Genomic DNA, 21,596 nt, shown 5'->3' with positions numbered 1-21,596 from the left:
CTTTTTAGAATAAGCTTAATATGAGGATTTCTGAAATCTTTTTACTGTCCTATACCAGAATATGCAACAGGAAAACATTTCATATTTTTAAATGCTTATATTTAAAAGAATATTCAGCATCTTCAAAACATCCAAGCCACTAGAATTAAAAGCTAAATACAACTTGAAAAAAAACAAATCTCAGTATAAAAATCGTTGCATCTTGGGTTTTTTGTTTTTTAAACAGTTTCCTTACCAATTCTGATGGCTTTACATAGAAGCTTTGGTATAAAACATGCAAATAAAAGCCGACAATTAATACAGTGTTGGGAAGACAATGCATCAAACCAGGACTAAATCCAACACGATTGGGTGGTTACAACACTGGGTATTTTCTAATGTCTCTTGGTTTCTACATTCGGCTTGTTCAAAATCTTCAAGAGAGATTTACTCATATAATAGGGTCTTTCTGCAGAGCCATCATGTCTTTCTAAATCTTCCACTAGGAGGAAGAATGGCACAAAGTAAATGATCAAAGCAGTACAATAAGAAAAGTAATAGCACCACCTGCTGAACTCTTAATGCACAACAGCTCTCTTAGCTTTTTAGGTTTATTTCAATATTTGATGTTTTGGCATTTATTATACTGTAAACAGCTGGAATAATAATCAGCCTTTTGCCACTATATGGGCCTGTCTCTACCCTTTGAAATCAATGGGAATTTTCCCACTCACTTCAGTGGGTGTAGGATCAAAACCTATATAATAAACAATCTTAACATACCATACTTAGCCTAATATTCCACTTCCCTAAAGTGAGGAAGTACACAGTAATTAAGTTTTATTTTCATGTTTAAGCAAAAAACAGAGTAAAGTGCCAAATTCACTGAATTCACAGGGATTGCGTAGGTCATAAATTGGCAGAATTTGGCCCAAAGGATTAGTTAGGAATCATTATTTAAAAAAAGTATTATTTAATTTGCAAATTAATATTTGTAATAATTTCTGCCTACATTATTCCAAAATATTCAGTTCTCTTTTACCAATTTTAATTTTAAATAATTTTAAAAAGTATTTCAGCTGATTGACTGGAGAATTTAAGCGATATTGCTTTGCATTTTCACAGTTCTCTTAATTGCTTCATTTTAAAAAATGGCTTTTAAATGCTCTTCTCAGAAACATTGTAAATTTATAGTCTAAATTAATTCTCACAAAATAGTAATGAATGGAGGAACTTTAGATATATATCTATGGTATATAAACAATCAATTCAGTTTAAAACTTTTAGAAATTCTTCTAGCAAATGCATAGGTTTATTAAGAAAACTTCTAATCATATGACTATTACTATTTCTATTATGTCATATTCATATTCTATTATGTCATATTAAACTCTACGGTTACATTCATATGGCAAAAAGCGCATTTTATTTAGAAATACGCTTTTTCAGTAGAGCACCCAGTAAAACTCTTCAATCCACTGCAGAACTATAGATGGCTCTGCTCAGTCTTCCTGGATGCAAATTAATGAACTAATTACAGTACCATCCTATATTACATTGGGGCCTGATCTAGAATAGCAGATCAGCAGACTTTTAGGTGATGGAATGATTGCACGCAGCCCAGTTCATTCTAGCCTAAATTTTCAAAAGAAACTTGCATTTTTGCTTCTCAATTTTTGGATACCCAATTTGAAAAGCCTTGTAAAAGAGCCTGGTTTTCAAAGAGTGGGTGTTCAGCACTTTCTGAAAGCCAGGCTCCTTTAAAGTGTCTCAAGATGGACACTCAAAAATCAAGGCCTTCAAAAGCACTAGTCACTTCTGAAAGCGTAGGCCATGTGATCTTAAGATCCTTCCATTCCCCAGGAGTTACTCCAAACATATGGGTGGAATAACTCACCTGTAGTCAACTGATTCAACCTATGGCTAGTATTAATAAACAAAATTACTCAGGCATGATGGGAATTTCCTACTCCCCTCCCATTCACCCAAGTGCAGGATGGAGGAAGGCCCTCCTTTAATCTCTGTTGTATTATACCAACCCTTGTTTCTTGGTTGACCTTGGGAATGGAGCTGCCTCCAGAGAGCAAAGTATGGGCTCTTAAAAATTCTTTCCCATATGACTGAATCTTCAGCCAACTGGAAAAGAACCTGCCCCTGTGTTCTGACGCTGAGGTTCTCATTGAACTCCAGGAGCTCACTTTCTGTAATAGCAACAGAGCTGGATGATGTTGCCAATTCTACCCCTGTTAAGTGGACTGCCATGGAATACTTAATTCAAAATTCTGTAGCCCATGAAGGCTAGAACGTAGCCTCACTGGCTTTGGATTTCTAGATGCTCCTGGGATGCTGGCCCATTGGGCCCCCTTAAACTTTACAACAATTATTCTACATTAGTATTTAAATAGGTTAAAGTATTTTTAGCCCCAGTCACAAAAGTAACATCACCTTGAAAGGCTACCCCATTCCTCCTACTTACAGTAATCATGAATTCTTTGTATTACTCTTCACAAATCCTCAGATAAAACGTAGGGCTGATCCTGTGAGCCCTGCACAAGTGGAACTGTCATTGACTTCAGTGGTAGTTCCATGCACAGAAGGCTTGCAGAATTTGGGTTTTAGGGCTTGCCTACACAGCATCAGATAGGTGTGATTTATAAAACCCTCTAATGTATTACACTCTAACGGCCCCGTATAGACCCTGCTGGTGTGCTCTAAAAGGAACCTAGTTTACCATAACATATTCCTGGAGGGATAGCTCAGTGGTTTGAGCACTGGCCTCCTAAACTCAGGGTTGTGACTTCAATCCTTGAGGGGGCCATTGAGGGATCTGGGGCAAAAATCTGTCTGGGGATTAGTCCTGCTTTGAGCAGGGGGTTGGACTAGATGACCTCCTCAGGTCCCTTCCAACCCTGATATTCTATAGTCCTTTTAGAGTGTATCAGCAGGTCTACCCAGGGCAGTTAGGGTGCAACACATTAAAACGCTTTACAAATCACACCCCTCTAGTGCGCTTTGCTGGCACCATGTAAATAAGCCCTCAGTGTAAAACTAACGTGTATTACACCAATAGTATAAAGCTACTACTAGTCTTTGCATTTATAACCATGCAATTTTAATGATTTAAACATACACCAAACATTATAGGCCTGGCTCCTTGGTCTAAATAATTAGTGCTCTGCTTTATCAGGTGAGAGACTCAGATTTTATTTCTAGCCCTGGCCACTTACTCCATGGGCTAACAGGAGCTGAGAGTCCCACAGAGACAATGCATTCAGCCTGTGGAAGGAGGGAGGAAGCCCATCTGGGATGGACACAGGAAATAAGAATTCCTTGGAGCTTATAGAGGGCCATGAAGACTTGCCTCTAAGGAAAATGGCTGCATTTCAGTTTTTCCTTTCCATACTGCAGGTGGAGCTCAACCTCAACATCATGTAGAATAAAATCATAGAACCATTAGGCACAGGGATACTAATACAAGGGCATCTCCCATTCACATCTGCTGAAAACTATACATTTTTCATCTTGCACCAGATGGAAATAGAAAGTTTGTGGGAACCACAAACCATGTTCTTCAGGTACAGTGGAACACTCCTTCAATGGAGGTTAATGTTTGTTTAACCCAACTTCTGTTCTAAAAGGGGTTATGTTATAACAGATTTCACTATAAAGCAGTTTTAGCTGTAGTCTACTCTAGCTACCTTCTTTGAGACTGAACCTGTGTGATACCCTTTCTCATTTATTAACATATACAATTTGTAATGGAGGTGATCAAAAGATCTATGTAGGGAACTATTAGTACATATATAATCACAGTTTAAATCGCTGCCAACCAGCTTGTACAGTAAAAATACAACCATAGCACCATATTTACAAATTTAGTACCATCTGCTGGTTTGCTAGAGTCTCTTGATCTATTTTTATGGCTAATTAGGTTACATTGTAGTGCTTTCAAAAATTGCCTGAATATCATTTACAAAGATACACTTATAAAAAAAGAAATGTTATCAAAACAGCTGTCATTTGAAACAGCAACCTGTGTTACAAAAGTTATTAAAACACCATTAGCTATGGATAAAAAATGATTCAAATTTACATTTTCCTTTTTCATAGGCACTCTATAAACTAAAACGTGGCCTTGTTTCACAGCTCTTAGTTTAAGCATTTCCCTATCTAGTTAGATGTTACCAAATTGCTAATTGATTTTAGATACAAGCAAAAAGAAAAAGAATCACCCATCAACCAGAAGCATCATTTACAGTTTTAACTTTTGCCTAGTTTATACACATCCCACTTAAAAGTGACATTGTTTTGATTTTCAGCAATTTTTTAAAGTTATCCCATTGCCTTCTTAGGGCTTAGTTCCTTCTTTCCCAGAATTCGGTGCAGACTAGCTGACATGTAGTACGGTTTTGCTGTGGATCCATCATTTCTTTCCAAATCTTCACCTGAATTTGCATCAGCAAAAGCAGCCAAAGCAGCAAGCAGCAGTGCAATCAAACAAAAAATGAACAAACGAACATAAAAGGGTAGAGAATTGAACAAGAGAAAAAGCAGAAAAACCAACATTAGAAAATCTGATACCAGACAATTTAGCTGCAGTGTTAAGTTGCTGGTGGACACTGGAAAAAGCTCCAAGTTCCACTTTTTTCCAAATCAGAGGAGGTTTTACACCAAAACCGACAAACATCAGTGGAGGGCTACATTGACATTCTAAAGTTATACACATCAATCCTTTTAATTCTTCCAGTTCTTTTGTTTAGAAATTGCACTGGAATTTTCAGAAGTGCTCAGCACACACAACTATGGCCAGAAGAGCCTGGTATTGTGGGTGTTTCGTTTTTTGAAAATCTGGCCAAAAGTGCCATACAAGAAACTGCTGGGCTTTGAGCACTTTTGAAAATCCATCCCTAAAAGGAAGCAGAGCTTTTTTGAAAATCTGACCCCATAAGTGCACAATTTTGCTCCCATAATACAAGCTGTATATGACGTGGGAAGCAGAGTGAAATGTAAGTTTTGAATAATGGCATGGAGACTCAGAGTTTTGCCATACAAGGAAAGAAACCTACAAGAAAATATTAATTTTCCCATTAATTTTAATGCATTTCCCTTCTACCTTCCCTCTCCCCCCAAAAGAGACATTAAACCGTGAATGATCTAGTGAAAACTAGGAGATATCTTCAGAGCTGTGACATGAGTTACTGCTGGTTATTAATATTATACCTCAAATTATAAAAGAATGATTTGTACTCTTCTAAAGAATGCTCAAGACTGAATAGATTTGCTGTGCCTTGATTGCACTAATAAACTAATATTTTGCATGTGTACAGACCCTTTCATGCAAGGATCCCAACCAGTTTGCAAAGATAGATGAACATTTTACTGATAGGGAAAATGAGACCTTGAGCCATGTGATCTGCGTGGGGCTGCTTGTGCAGATCATTTTGCAGGATTCAGCCTAAATGTCACAACATGAGTCAGTGGCACAGCTCAAAATAAAAAAAACTCATGTCTCCTGACATCTAATTCTCTGCTCCAAGACAAAGTACTTGTTCATCTAAGTCTTGTGATCAAATGGAGAAGGAAACTGATTGATTCTTGTGAGCCTCTAAACGCCTCCTCTCTGATTCCTCTCTCACATCAGTGGATTACTCCTGATTTACATTGCTGTGAAAGGAGAAACAGGGCCCATTGCAATAAATAAATACAGATGGTTATTAAAGTGGTAGGAGGAGGTCAGGAAATGGTTCTGATTTACTTTATTCTGCATCACCCCTGGCATGCCAGTGTGCTCCAAGTCCTGTGTCACTGGTGTTCTGGCCTGTTCCAAGGGAACGGAGGCTCCAGGCGGCAGGGGCTAAGCTTGGGGTCCAATTCACTACAGTAACTCATTTAACGTTGTCCCACTTAACGTTGTTTCAATGTTACGTCCCTGCTCAATTAGGGAACATGCTCATTTAATGTTGTGCAATGCTCCCTTATAACATTGTTTGGCTGCCTTCTTGTAAGATTCTGTGGAAGAGCAGTGACTTTACAAGGGAGCATTGCACAAGTTCTGCTTCTCCACCACCTCCCACTCCCTCCCAGTGTTTCCCCCACCACCAAACAGCTGTTTGGCGCCACTTAGGACTTTCTGGGAGGGAGGGAGAGGAATGGAGATGCAGGACTTCCCCACTCCTGCCCCTCCCTCCTAGAAAGTCCTAAGCGCGAAGTGCTGGGAGGGAGGGGCAGGAGTGGGGAAGCGCTGTGTCTCTGCTCCTCTCCCTCCCTCCCAGAAAGTCCTAAGCAACGCCAAACAGCTGTTTAGCGGCTCTTAGGATTTTCTGGGAGGGAGGGGAAGGAGTGGAGATGCGGGGCTTCCCCACTCCTGCACCTCCCTCCCAGCACTTCGTGCTTAAGACTTTCTGGGAGGGAGGGGCAGGAGCGGGAAGCCCCGCATCTCCACTCTTCCCCCTCCCTCCTAGAAAGTCCTAAGCACCGCCAAACAGCTGTTTGGCAGTGCTTAGGACTTTGGGGGGGGGAGGGATGTGGAGTGGGGGTGGGAAGAGGTGGGCCTGGAGTGCAGCGGGGACAGGAAGAGGCGGGCCTGGAGCATTCCTGGCAAAATCCGAGCCTGTTCTCCGGGGAAGCTGCCGCTGCAAAGGTGCTTCCTAGCGTTGCCTGCAGCGGGCTGTGCCTGTGTGGGGTAAGCCAGGGGCACTTCCCAACCACAGTACAGTACAATGCCTTTTGTCTGCCCCAAAAAAATTTCCTTGGAACCTAACCCCCCGCATTTACATTAAATCTTATGGACAATTGGATTTGTTTAACATTGTTTCACTTAAAGTTGCATTTTTCAGGAACATAACTACAACGTTAAGTGAGGAGTTACTGTACTTTGTTTCTAACAATGGGGCTAGATTTCAGAGGAGTTAGAGAATTTATCCAGATAGGAGGTGGGGGAGGCAATTAAGCCCTTAGTCGTGCTTACCTGCCTCAAGGTCCCACTGCCACAATATGCACTTAGGAACCCTTGGCCATAGGGACTATTTGACTAGTTAGCACAGTCAAATAATGCAGCCAGATGCAATGTTAACCAGTGCAATGTACTTCTGCTCTGACCTGCCAAGGTCTACTCTACTGCTCCCATTACAGTAGAATCCAATCTTTATGTTTTAAATTTTATTAAGTCTGGCAAATGGAATGAGTTCCCTTTAGCGAGCACACCTTGTTCTTATACTTAGGGTCTAAACTGAGACCAATTGATTTCTCTGGTAATTTGAGCATTCCTGAACAAGAAGTCAAACATGCCCCTAACCGCCTCCCTTTCAAGAGTCAGCAACTGTTTGTTATGGGGTCACACGGGACAGAGTTTTAAAATAGTATTTTAAGGTAATTTCATGTTAAGTCAGCATGAAGCTTTTGTCGTGGTTATTAGTATGTAACCAAAGGACAGTGACGTTATCAGCCACATAAAGCATTTGCTGAAGGAGAACACCTGAGTGCAAAGCCCATTGGCATTAGTAAGACGTGTGCGTGAACTGTTGCTGGACACGTCTGGTTACAAAACACCCAGAAGCAAAGTGTTAGTAAAAATTAGGAAACATTTAATAAACAAAACGCCAGATACCCCAGTGAGCCCCAGATACATTTCACTAGCTTGGCAAATAGGCTAATGAAGGCATATCTGATCACTGAGCTTTACAAGCCCCTCGGCAGTAAAATTAAACCACCTGTATTAAGAACAGCAGCAATTCCTTATTCCCACAATATGCCAGCATGTCACGTGAATTCTGTAAGGAAACTGACAAGGTGACTCTTTACCTGCATGTCATCAGAAGAAGATAGTTAATGAAAGAGAACTCAATACTTACAAAAGCAGAGGAAAAGTGTATCAACGCACATTGCATAGACACTGAAGAACCCATGTGCAATTAGGTAAGAGCCAATAATGACAGTCTGCAAAAAAACCCAAACACATACATTTGACACATTCATGGCAACATCACCTCAAAGAACAAGAACAAACAAGACAGTCTGCTAAACCAACAGGAAAGGATTTATTTACAGTTACATAACTCTGCAGTAGGCTTGCTGCTGAGGCAAAAGATCACAGATTAAAGTCACTGTGTGGTGACATACACCTGTTACCAATTTCTAAGATGGCAACTTGGAATCATGTTGTTCCCAGTGCAGGAAAACCCACAAAAGGGCTATGAAACTCTGTTTCAGTTCATGGAGTTCTCTCAGATTGCCCCTTCAAGAAAGAGGGCCCACCACCCAACCTGCAGATATCCCCGGATCTATGAGAGAATCCACAGGGAAAGTATTTACATAGGAGCCAAGTGCTTTCTTTTTGCTCTGTAGACCTCATCCCTTAGGAAGACATGTTGCAATTGGTTCCCCATAGTCTACCCCAGTGCTGTGTGTGGAGGTTGTGCAGAGCTGGCATGGAACCTAACTCTCCTGCACACGGAAGGTACCAAGTCCCTTGAGGCTCACTGCAGCACCATAATGGTACAAAGCTACCTGAACTGAGTCAGGGAGGGATGGAGTTTGGCAGAGCTGGCTAGCCACAGAAGAGGATGCTGCGCCCATTGACAGGATGGTGGAGATGTAGTTGCCAGTAAGTGCTCCCCAAGAACTGACCCAGAGCTGCTCCTCAAAACTCCCACAGTGTCCTAAGAATGTAAACTGCATCCTTACCAACAGGGGTACCCAGTAGTAATTTAATGTTGGGGTTTCTTGTGTGAACACTGGTATTCTATGTGTGAAGAAAAAGAAGGCTAGAACACCTGTAAGAAGCACAGAACACAGGCCATTAGTTATTCACATAGGTATCTGGGACTTCAACACTCATGAAGAATGGGTAAGACAGGCACAGCTGAAAACAGACTCAGGAGGTTTTGAACAATAAATCTCTAGATATCAATTATCCCCAGGATCTGTATTCTGACTAGAACAGAAATGGCATATAAATGCATTGTCATAAAGATACTTGTGGGGCCAAAAAGACCTGACTCAATTGTTTTATTTCATGAGTGAGACTGGGTTTTATATCAAAACTAATAAATAATATATGATACAAAAAATATATGATAATATAAAAGACCATCAGACTGATCTTGGGAAAAAAAAATTAAAAAGCATACGTGAGCAAAAGCCTGTGGCTTTAGCTTTCACCTCTTGGAGGAATATTTAACTATTTGAGATTAAAAATAGAAATGGCATAGCTATTGATAAATACACTTAATGATAAATCTAGAGCTACATACATTAATTCATCATCATATCTGTGCTACGCAGAACAGAAAAGACACGTTAATTAATTATTCTACAGAATGTATCCTTAAGGAGGAGGAAAACATGAATCAATTTCAGCATTTCATGGCTCACATTTCAAAGACAGTTTCAAATCACATTTGCCTTCCCATTTTGAAAGTCAGTCTATAGTAATGACAAAAACATTACAGATTTAGTCTCAATTCTAATTTTCATCTGCTGGTAAAAAATAATCCATTTAGGATTTTTTTAAAAAATACACAAAGTATAAAAGATGGGCATCAATGAAATCATGTTTTGAAACTCTTGTGACAATTTAAAAGGCCTGAAGGAGACACCGTCAACTTGAATTTTTGAAATGGACCAATTAAAAAAAAAATCGGTTTTCTGCCGCAACACACTGAAGAGTATGTCCTGACTTTTATTAGTATGAAACTGTAAAAATGTTAGGTTTTGTCTGCTCCCCTGCTTGTGTTCGGAAGGGTCCTTTGGACAGGTCTGAATGCAACACTACAAAAGATGCTTAGGCCCACCCCATCTCTCCGTAAACACACCTGCATGCAGCTTGCTGACAGTTCAGTTTCAGTGCTGCTGTTGCTGCTGATAAATACCCTCTTGCACGGTCTGAGGAAAAATGTGCACCTGTAACACACTGGGGATGGTACACTACAGGTTCCCCTCTCTGCCAGATCCACAGAGGATGAGAGTCTGTTACAGTCAAAGGCAAACTACTTTAGTTCAAGGTGTAGAGGCTTATGCTTTTAGTTCTGGAGGTCCCCAGTTCAATCCCCAGTGTGTCAACTAAGATGTCAGCCATCACACACCCACACAAGAACAGTGGAAGTGACTATACAAAAAATACTGTCAAATGCACAAAGTAAGATGAAAAAAAAAAAAAGAGGGAAAACATGCTTCTTTGGGCTCAATCCTGCAATTCTTTGCTCATGTGATTAGTACTTATGATATCAAGGTTTGCAAGAGCAAGTCCTTGATGTGTTGTCTGAGCACAGAAGTTTAGCACATTCTAGGCTAGTAGGGAATTCAGTCACATTGAAATAACTGACTTACCTACACCACCAGCAACGAGAAGTTTCCCAAGGAACAACAAGAAATCTGTAACTTTGTCCAGCACTGCAACTCTATTCAACAGAGGACAAACAGTGTTTGAGAACCTCAAAACAGAACATCTCTACTCTTTTCATATTCCATGAAATCCATGGAAAGTTGATGAAATTGGTTCAGAAAAGTCATTTGCTTGCACTGGTCCTTTGGCCAACAATATAACAATGCAAGAAATCAACATGGAGACGATAAAGGAGGGTAGCATTTTAGAATTCTGGTTATTAAATGCCCAGTCTTGTGAGGGACTAAGGACCTTTAACTCCTAACGAAATCAATGAGAGGTGAGAGCATGTTTAAGAAGAATGAATTCAAACTGGAACAGGTACAGAGAAGGGTTACTAGGATGATCCGAGGAATGGAAAACCTGTCTTATGAAAGGAGACTCAAAGAGCTTGGCTTGTTTAGCCTAACCAAAAGAAGGCTGAGGGGAGATATAATTGCTCTTTATAAATATATCAGAGGGATAAATATCAGGGAGGGAGAGGAATTATTTAAGCTTAGTACAAATGTGGACACAAGAACAAATGGATATAAACTGGACATTAGGAAGTTTAGACTTGAAATTAGACGAAGGTTTTTAACCATTAGAGGAGTGAAGTTCTGGAACAGCCTTCCAAGGGGAGTAGTGGGGGCAAGAGACATATCTGGCTTCAAGACTAAGCTTGATAAGTTTATGAAGGGGATGGTATGATGGGATAGTCTAATTTTGGCAATTAATTGATCTTTGGTTATTAGCAGGTAAATATGCCCAATGGTCTGTGATGGGATGTTAGATGGGGTGGGATCTGAGTTACTACAGAGAATTCTTTCCTGGGTGCTGGCTGGTGAGTCTTCCCCACATGCTCAGGGTCTGATCGCCATATTTGGGGTCGGGAAGGAATTTTCCTCCAGGGCAGATTGGCAGAGGCCCTGGAGGTTTTTCACCTTCCTCTGCAGAGTGGGGCCCGGGTTACTTGCTGGAGGATTCTCTGCACCTTGAGGTCTTTAAACCACGATTTGAGGGCTTCAATAACTCAGGCATAGGTTAGAGGTTTGCTACAGGAGTGGGTGGGTGAGATTTTGTGGCCTGCATTGTGCAGGAGGTCAGACTAGATGATCATAATGGTCCCTTCTGACCTTAAAGTCTACGAGTACTCAGCACATTGCTGAACAGGGCCATAGGACAGCAAAACTGCTGACAGCACTTGAAAGCTATTAATTGGGTGTTGCTCTTGTTGATAAAGAAATTAGCATATTTTTCTATTTCAGCCTTTTCTTCATAGCAGGATCCTGGGCAGGCCAGCCCTAGCAGGAGGTGAACTGGGCACCAAAACGTAGGAGACCCAGCATTTGTGCATGCTGTCAGTAGACTTTTGTCCATTTCATTCACTCCTTGCTAGCCACATTGTCTCTGCTTTCAGAATGCACTGAAACCTCAAGGCTTTGTTGAGGTGTCTCAGCACAGCACAGCAGGGGGCAATCTCAAAGCAGGAATTCAGCCCCAGGTGAATGAATGCCAGGAGTCAGAAAAATTGACAGTAAGCCTGCATTGCTCAGTCTTCCTTGTAATCAGACTGAAAACAACAGGAAGGAAAGGAGGCCAGAATGGGGGCTTATTGTAGGGAGCCTCTGATCAAAATCCTGTCTGACTCATGGCATGCAAATGAGACTTGCATTGCAAGACACTGGACAACAATGAAGGCTATGTATATGGTAATGTAATGTATCAGCATGAAATAAACATTCAACAACCAAATTAAAGAAAACAAACCATCATTAGCCTGTCAGAGTTAGGAATTAGAGCTAGAATATACAGAGTAGAAAATCCTAATTCAAAATAATATAAGATTTGCCTGGCTCCTAACTATTGCTCTTGGTGATTAACAGCAGTAGCATAAGGGAGAGAAGTGGAAGCGATAGCTAGGGCTATCATTTTTTCATGGAGGTCATGGTAATCATGAATTTAAGTAAAGTCTGTGAAATCTTGGAAATGGCTGTAAAAACATATTTGATTAGGCCCCAAATCGAGTAGTGTTGCAACCTGGTGCACGGAGTCACAGTACCAATCAGGTTTGGCCCATCTGCCTTCATCTACAGTGGGGCGGACAGGCCAAACCTAAGTAGTGCTGCAACCCTGTGTGCCAAGTTGTAATGCCCAGCTCTGCAGACAAGAGCTGCCGCTTGCTCTCCAAACTCCCCCTGAGACACATACCTCTGGGACTACCTTTCAGCATCTCCCACTGTACTCTTGTGAAAAATACGTTAGAGCTCTGATCTGATCTCTGATCTCAGATCTCTGCCACAAAATTTACTAAAGAGACAAGGTGGATGAGATAATATCTTTTATTGCACCAACTTCTGTTGGTGAAAGAGACAAGCTTTCAAGCTACAGGCCTTGTCTACACTACATAGTTAGGCTGACATAAGCCACCTTGCATTGACCTAGTTGTGCATGTGTCTTCATTTAAATTTGTCTCCCACTGATCTAAGTGGCTTGTTACAGCAATGACCAGTGTTGAGCCATGGTCGATGTACTGAGGTCGATGCAAAATGTGACTGTTACTTATGTCAAACTAACAGACCTCCAGCAGCTATCCCACAATGCCAGACACTGACTGCTCTGGTCACAATTGATAGCTCCACTGCCCAGGGTCATTGAGACTGGAAGGTCCCCTTCCCCTTTAAAATCCTGCACATTTTTGAAATGTGTTTTCCTGATTATCCAGCTTGGTGAGCACACCTCGCAGTTCTCCATTGTTGTGTGCAACTGCCCAGCTGGCCATGCTGGCTACACACTCCAGATGTGCTCTGGCTTGGAGTAGACAGGAGATATTGGATCTCCTGGCCTGTGGGAAGAAGACACTGTGAAAGCACAGCTATGGACCAGTCACAGAAACATGGACATTTATGAGCAGATTGCTCAGGGGATGCAGGAGAAGGGGTACAACAGGGATCAGCCACAATGCCTTGTGAAAGCAAAGGAACTGCAGCGGGCATATCAGAAGGCCAGGGAGACAAACTGTCAATCTGGTGCTGAGCCACAGACCTGCCATTTTTTACAAAGAGCTGCATGCTGAACTTGGCAAAGACCCCACTACCACCCTGTAGAACACCTTGTGGATACCTCCAAGGAGCCCAAGTCACGGGATCCTGGTGTGAACAGTGAGGAGGAGATGGAGGAGAATGGGGGACATGTGACCGGGAGGTCCAGCTATGACACAAGCCGGGACCTGTTTGAGACTCCACCCATCCAGTCAGTCCTGGCAGTTGAGCATGGACGAGCCCGATGCAGGGGAAAGAACCTCAGGTAAGTGTGCTATTGCCCTCTACATATAGTTTCATGCAACTGAGAAATTTCCTTCTCATTTCCCTCACCCTTGTGGGCCTTACTTACTCTGGCCAGTGCTGTGAGTGGTGCCATGCACAAGTACTCGACAGCAGAAGTGTGCATAAGCATGTCTGGTTTAACAAGGAAAGGGGGAAGTTCTGAATCTTAACTTTCACTTTACATTGTGACTATACTGACAATGGTACCTCTGTGTGTTTTATCTGCAGTTACTGCTGTTGTGATCTTGAGGGGTTTCCCTTTCCACACCCATGGAATGCCTGAGCCACTTACAGAGGAGAAGGAAGAGGACTAGGGATGACATGTTTAGTGAGATCCTACAAGTCAGTGCTGAATCATATCATGGCAAAGGGCCTGGAAGGTAAACATTGCAGACATCCTGGAGAAGGAAAGATCATACAGGGTTTTGGCCCAGGAGTCCCAGGAGAGGGATATTCACCAGGAAATAATGACACTTCTCCAGACGCTACAGATTCAACAATCACAGGATCACCTCCCTTTGCAGTCCACAGAGAACTCCATTACAGCATCTCCCTATATTCCCCTCAACATTCCAGGCAGTGTCAGGGGCCATATCCCTACCCTACCACTTCACCCCATGGGACATTAAGGACAAACAGTTTCACATACACTGACCTGTGAAATCCACAGTTGCAGTATGTGTAGGTAAAATGGACATGAATGTTCTTTCCCCTGTTAAGTTCTGATCCATTAATTTATTAAGTTCTTAATGTATTTGCTGTTAGATTGCACAGATTTTTCTTTGCACTAGTTTTGTTACTAAACAAAACTGGAAAATAATTAATCTTTATTAATGCTGCATAGTGCCTCGCAGTTCTGAAAGCAGCCACTTCTTGTTGTACAGTGTGATACAACTCTTAGGACCAGTGACAAACACAGGGTAATAATCACAAATGTACACTGTAAAAATGAATAGGTGCACTGACAGTGTTATATTCATAGATGTGCACCAAGCACCATACAATTCCTAACAGGCCTCAAAACGGCAGGGCCAGGTAGAGCACAGTACACCACAACACATGATTGTTGCTTGCTGTTAAAGTGCTCTTCCAAGCTTCCCTGAGCCCTATAGCTGCATGCTGAGCTTTTCTAATAGCCCTTGTGTCTGGCTGTTCAAACTCAGCAGACAGCTGCTCCACCTCTGCCCTTCACCCTGGTGGCACCTTTCCACTTTTCTTCACAGATATTATGTAGGACACCGCAGGCAGCTATAACCACTGGGATGGGGTTTTTTTCCACTGAGATTCAATATAGGGTTACCATATTTCAACACTGAAAAAAGAGAACACTCCACAGGGGCCCTGGCCCTGCCCGAACTCCGTCCCTTCCCCACCCGTGGCCTCCCCCCAACCCCACCCCCATTCCAACCCCTTCCCCAAAGTCCCTGCCCCAACTCTGCCCCCTCCTCTGAGCACCCCGCATTCCTCCTCCTTCCTCCCGCTCGTCTTGATTGGGGGTTGCTAAGTGCTTCCCTGCTCCCCACTCACCCTGCAGCCTCTATGCCCTTGGCTGCCCTGCTCCTCCTCACCCTGCAGCCCCTGCACCCCCCCTGCCCTGCAGCCTCTGTGACCCCTGCTCCCCACTCGCCCTGCAGCCCCTGCATCCCCCCACCCCTGCAGCCTCTGCGCCCCCCCAGTGGCCAGGGGGTCCCCGCCCGCGAGGGAAGCCCGAGCCGCTGGCTGAGCCCGGCCTCCCCGTGGTCCTGCGGGCTCGGCTGGGGCGCGAGTTCCGCCCGTCCTGCGGGGGCAGCGGCGGCCCCTCCACCACCTTCTGCGGCTGCGCCCCCTCCACTCCTCCCGCCCGAGCTCACTACAATGTAGCTGGGGTGGCTGGGCTGCGCTGCAGACCCGGTGGGTCGTGCTGGGGCCGGGCGGACCCTGGCTTATGCCTCCCTATTTTCCCCGGACATGTTCGGCTTTTTGGAAATTCCCCCCGGACTGGGATTTGAGGACCAAAAAGCCGGACATGTCCGGGGAAATCCGGTAACCCGGATGTATGGTAACCCTACAATAGTATGAGTAAACAATGCCAGCATCCTTTCAATCTACCAAAAGCACATTCTACTGTCATTCTGCACCTGCTGAGCCAGTAGTTGAATCTTTCCTTGGTGCTACCAAGGTGAGCCAGGGGAGCAAGGGGTAGGCTGGGTACCCCAGGATCACTACAAGTATTTCAACATTGCCAATCATAATCTGCTGGTCGGGAGAGAAAGTCCCTGCTTCTAGCTTTCTGAACAGTCCTGTGCTCTGAAAGATGCTCGTGTCATGCATCTTCCCTGATCAGCCCACACTTATGTCAGTGAAGCATCCCTGGTGATCCACCAATGCTTGCATAACTATAGAAAAGCAGCCCTTTCTGTTGATGTACTCTGTGGCAAGGTGGTCTGGTGCCAAAATAGGGACATGTATGCCATCTATCGCTCCACTACAGTTCAGGAACCCCTTTGCTGCAGATCCATCCACTATGTCCTGCAGATTGCCAGGAGAAGACAATTAATGGCCCTGCACACTTGCATGACAATGTCCCCCACGATGGATTTGCCAACTCTAAAATGATTTCCTACTGACTGGTGGCAATCCAGCATTCCAAGTGTCCACAGTGCCATTGCCACTCACTTCTTCACTGTCAGCGTAGCTTTCATTCTGATGTCCCTGCGCTGGGGTGAGCTCAGCACACAGATCCAGGAATGTGGCCTTGTGCATCCAAAAGTTCTGCAGCCCCTGCTCATCATCCCAAGCCTGCATTATGATGCTATCACACCATCAGTGCTAGTTTCTCAAGCTCAGAAGTGACACTCCATCATCTGCAGCTCCTCTATGAATGCCACCAACAACCCTGAAATGGTTCTTGCTGTGTCTCACAGTAACCTGTCCTCCAAGAAATTGTCATGTTCTGCCCTGATTGGGTTATTCTTATGGCTCTCCAAATGCTGGAGGATTGTGCATCCTGTGCTTGCAATGCTTATGACAATAGTGCAGAGCTGTATAGGCTCCATGCTTCCATCAGAGATGGCGAACAGAGAGGATGGCTGCACAAGTTTGTGGGAGTTTTAAAAAGGGGCAAGAAAATTATGGGATACAAGTGACATTATGGGATGGAGACAGCTGCATGCTGGGAACTTGACCCCTGGCCCCAATCACTCATGTGACTTATGTCTGCCCAACCCTGCATTGACTAATCTCCCCAAAAGACAGTGTGCTGGATGGTGGTGGGTTGCAATTTGGGATACCTACCCATGGTGCATTGCATTATGCATCGATACAAGTACCCCTGGTGAGTACATGCAGCACTTGTAAAAGGAGCCAAATACGCACGCGCAGAAGTGATATACTATCTGCAGCACCTTTATACCGATGTAACTTGCATTGCCCAAAGTTTGTAATGCAGACATGGCCCACAAAGCTCTTGGAAAGGTACTCAGAGTGTCACAGCTATATACAACAGATTGTTTAGCACACACAGTTAACACGTACTGTAAGACAGTGGTTCTCAACCTGGGGGCCGGGGCCCCCTGGGGTGCCGCAAGCAGGTTTCAGGGGGTCCACCAAGCAGGGCCAGTGTTAGATTCACTGGGGCCCAGGTAACAAAGCCAAAGCCCCAGCACATGGAGGCTGAACTCAGGGGCCCTGAGTCCCAAAACCCAGGGCTGAAGTTGAACTTAGCTTTACGGGGGCCTGTAGTGAGGCCGAGTGGCCTCCCTCTGAGCAGGAGAGTGAGGGACCATTACACTCCCCTTGGAGGGCAGAGCCTAGATCGCCCTGCCCCCCTCACCAGAAGTACCGGAGCGTGGCCGGAAGTATAAAAGGCAGGCCCTGCAGCACAGTTGTGGCAGAGCCTGCAGAGGAGAAGGACGCTCCGCCTGTTCTGCAGCGTCCCAGAGGGGAACCTACGCCTGGCTGTTCCCGATCCCCAGATGCCAATGAGGACTGGCCCGGAGTGCCTGCCACGGTGTACCCCAAGGAGCCGGAAGAGGCCTGGAGGCCACAGGTACCGGACCCTGGGGAGGCAGGAAGTGGTCCAGGGGCAGCCATGGAACAGTTGGCTGCAGAGCCGGGGTGGCTCAGTCGGCATGTTGGGGCTAGATCCCCACCGACACAGGGGCAGCCACCCCTGCCCCTGCCAGGGCCCTGGGCTGGGATACGGTGGGCCCGCATTCCCCTGCCACCACACCCCGGGGTGGCCGACTCCCTACACTGTGCAAGGAAGCTCCAGCTCTGAAGGAGGAGCTTCCCTTACCAGCTCCCTTACAGACTGTTGCTTTGCAGGCTGCCCGAGCCCCGCCCAGGCTAAAGCCAGACTTGAACCTGGTCTATCGCTGGCAGCCTGAGCCTCCTCAAGCCCAGGCCCCAGCTCAGGTATAGACTCTGTTTAAGGGCTGGCAGAATGAGCCGCCCAAACCCAGGCTAAAGTCTGACTGTGACTGTTGGTTGCCCAGCCCTACTGTGGGCTCTTGACTGTCCTGCGGATTCTGGTTCTGGCCAGACAGGACTGGACTGAGTGGCCTCCCTCCCCACGGGAGAGCGAGGAACCGTTACAGCACCCCGTGGCATGGGATTGCAAGCTGGAAGTGACACTGTTCTGGTATTTACACTTGATAACAGGAGCGGAGACTCCTCAGGTGCAGCCCTTTGTCTAACTCTGGTATGCAATGGGCAGGGGTGCTTAACTGAATGGCTGCACCCACAAGGAAGTCCTGGAACCTTTACATACAGCTCAGTCCTCTCCTCCTGCCTCTGTCTAGAAACTCCATTCCCCCAGTCTTTGTCCGCATTCTCTTCTCATTCAGTGTCTCTCCCTCCCTGCTTCTCGCCATCCAGGTCCTCTTATCCTTTCCTGAATAATTTAAACTACCTAACCTCCTTAAATGTGCCTCTTGCTGGTAATTAGGCTACCTCCTATTGCTCCAACATGGCCTCCTCCTAAGGGCTTGTTCTAATCAGCAACCTGCTCCCATTCTTTCTGATCTTCAGATATTACAGGAAGAGCCAGGAGCACAGAAGAGGAGTGCTGATTAGCATAACGAGTTCAGCAGCAGCCCTAGCGATGGAGCGAGGGGGCTGGGGTTCAACACCAGGAGAGATACCTATTATAGACTTTGGTTTTAAAAGCAAAAACATTCCCTCCCTCCTTGTTACCCTCCCAGCCCCCTTCCCTCTCCCTTGCCCCCTCCCCAAGTTTCCTTCCAGGGATTCTGAGGCTTAGATCTAGCTGTTCCTCTTATTAAAAAATGTGAATCCAACCTCAACCCTTGCAAGCTACACCTGGATACCACGGTGATGGGTGCCTTATGAGGTGTGTAAGAAATCAATAGAAATGTTGTCAGTAGGCACCACTACTTTCTTGACAGCCCTGCTGCAGCTCCCAGGGATGCCTAGCCACCTACAATGTCAACCAATTAACCCGCAGCAAAGCTGTCTGTCAGGTTAAATAAAATCATCCTAGCTCAGGCTATTGACTAGTGCTATGGCTTGCCAGATGCATGAGGAGCTGCTAAAAGGGAGAGCAATGTGTGAAGGCAGGACCCGTTACAATTAATTTTCTAGGGGAAAAAGTGAGTTTTCAGAGTGTAATAGCAGCAACAAGAAACATGGCCGCTTACCTCACCACGTTCCGCATTAGCAGAAAGAACGCTTCCTTTGCTGAGGTGCAGAAGTTTTTACCATATATCGCAATCTGCAAAACAGTAACAGTAGATTGTTAACTATATAACTAATCAAGGACAGCCCTAAGTTTTCTGGGGCCCTATGCAAATGAACACATGTAGGGCCCTACATAGTTCTTTCCCCATCTGTGACCAAACCCACCCACCTCCACATATCCATAAACTGTCCCACAATACACTTCCTGCTTCCTGTTACTTCTCACCAGACTGTCACAGAATCTCTCTCAGCCCACCCACCTCTCCAAATCATCTGTTTGTGGGGCTCTGCAGCCTCTGGTGACCTGCTTACAGGAGGAAAAGGCAGGAGGTGGAGACAATACTTAGGTTTCCAAATAGAGCAGCTGGGGAACACTATCTCTGCCACAGCTTGCCTACAGATGAGCAATTGAGGATAGCAAGTTGAGGGGTATATAGGGAGAAGCGTTGTGGTCTATCCATCCACAAACAAGCCTAAAGCCACTACTGGGATTTGTGCAAGGATTAGGCACAATAACTGAATGCAAAAAAGCCACTTTAAAATAAGATTAAGGCTACAGATAAACCTGAAGCAAAACCCAGGCTCCAAATGCCCCTGACCTTTGGGGAATTCAGTCCAGATCTCAACTCTGCAGCTCAGGCCTTTTGCTAGTGGAGGCACAAACTAACAAAATCCGTCTAAGGCAGGCCCCCCCCCTCCCTTAATGCTACTTATTACACAGCTCAGATGCCCTGGCCATGATTCAGATCTCACACCAAAGTAGACCAGGAGTAACTCCACTGAAGTCAGTGTAAGATTGGAGCAAGATCAAAACAGGCCCTACTTGTTCAGAGCTCTGCAAAACTGCAGCATTATCAGGGACCAGGTTCTGCTCACTGCTACTTCTAATGAACTTTAGTTGAGTTAATTTGGATTTACATTTGCATGTCTAAATGCACAGTGTATCCAAAGGGCAACAGCTTTAATAGGGACATGCCTTGCTTTTCCTGGACAACCTCAGTATTATTTTAATATAGGTTATTAAATGCTTAAAAAAAAAACCACACACAAAAGTCAAGACTTTGTCTATGTTGGAAAATTGACTGGCATAGCTACTGCAGAATAAGCTATTCTGTACTAGCTGTTGTAGAATAGCTGCCTGAGTGGAGACTCGAATAAAAGTGACTTTATTCCAGAGTAATTTACCAGCTCACGCAATTTAGTAAATTCACTTTCTTTCCAGAATAGTGTCTCCACGTGGGGGAGATATTCTGGAATAGTTAAATTATACCACAATAGCTATGCTGGTCAATTTTCCCCATGCAGATAAGGCTGTAGAAAGAACAATTTCCTCCCCTGAAGACTGCACTAATTCTGAGATCCCTTTGGAGCAAATAGGGTTTTAATGAAAGCATTAGAGTCACTTCCTCTGAGATAACAGCTCTCAGACTGCAAAACACTTTTACTGAAATTGTTTCAGGTCAAAACAAGACAACACAGGTGAATTCTGCTCTTATTTACAACGGGGTAAATCTGGAATCTCTCCCCTGAAACCAATGCAGCTCCTCTGGAATTACACCGCTGGAACTGAGAGCAGAATTCGGCTCTATGATTTTACTGGCGAGTACAAGTGCTGAGTGTTCTGTAAATTCCTTATTCACAGCAGCACATTTTAACAAAAACATCATGTTGGTATGTAGTATACAGTGTTTGAAGGATGTGGTGACATTCCTATTGAAATCAGTGTTTGAATTGCAGGTGGGGGGGAATGTTAACCAGTCATACTGTATCTCCACTTCTGATGGGTACTGGTGGGGGGGGGGGAAAGAGGGATGGGGGAGGGGAAAAAGGATACTATCATTTTGGGGGGCAGGTACATATGAATTCCCCCAAAGTCACTAAAATCCAATTCTTTACCTTCTAGAGTCAAACAGTGACAGACTGTAGTCAAAGTTAAGCCTGACATAGCTAAAAAGCAAAACATTAAAGTTTTGATAGGGTTACCATATTTGACAAATAAAAAAAGAGGACCCTCCATGGGGCCCTGGCCCCGCCCATTTCCCACCCCAGCCCCGCCCCAACTCCGCCCCTTCCCCACCCCAACCCTGCCCTAACTCCGCCCCCTCCTCCCTCCCACTCCCAGCCACGCGAAAAGGGCTGCCCGAGCGCTACCGGCTTCATGGTTTGCCGGGCAGCCCCCAGACCCTGCGCCCCCGGCCGGCGCTTCCCCAGCACAGCTGAAGCCCGGGAGGGGAAGCGCCCAGCCGGGGGCG

General features: G+C 44.8%; 1 protein-coding gene across 1 annotated transcript in view; it reads right to left on the bottom strand.

Annotated features, from left to right (window-relative positions):
* Nucleotides 1-21,596, bottom strand: part of SLC44A5 (solute carrier family 44 member 5) — a gene marked incomplete at its 3' end in the record, with an annotated part of 99,228 nt that continues 77,632 nt past the window's right edge. The window contains 5 exon segments of the mRNA XM_034778325.1: nucleotides 1-481; nucleotides 7,830-7,914; nucleotides 8,662-8,750; nucleotides 10,306-10,376; nucleotides 19,305-19,378. Coding sequence (XP_034634216.1) covers nucleotides 375-481; nucleotides 7,830-7,914; nucleotides 8,662-8,750; nucleotides 10,306-10,376; nucleotides 19,305-19,378 — 426 coding nt within the window.

This window comes from Trachemys scripta, chromosome 8 (assembly GCF_013100865.1).
Source record: "Trachemys scripta elegans isolate TJP31775 chromosome 8, CAS_Tse_1.0, whole genome shotgun sequence".
In the NCBI taxonomy this organism is placed as follows: Eukaryota; Metazoa; Chordata; order Testudines; family Emydidae; genus Trachemys; species Trachemys scripta.
The sequence above is the reverse complement of the archived record's forward strand: the minus strand, read 5'-3'. Positions and strand labels throughout refer to the sequence as shown.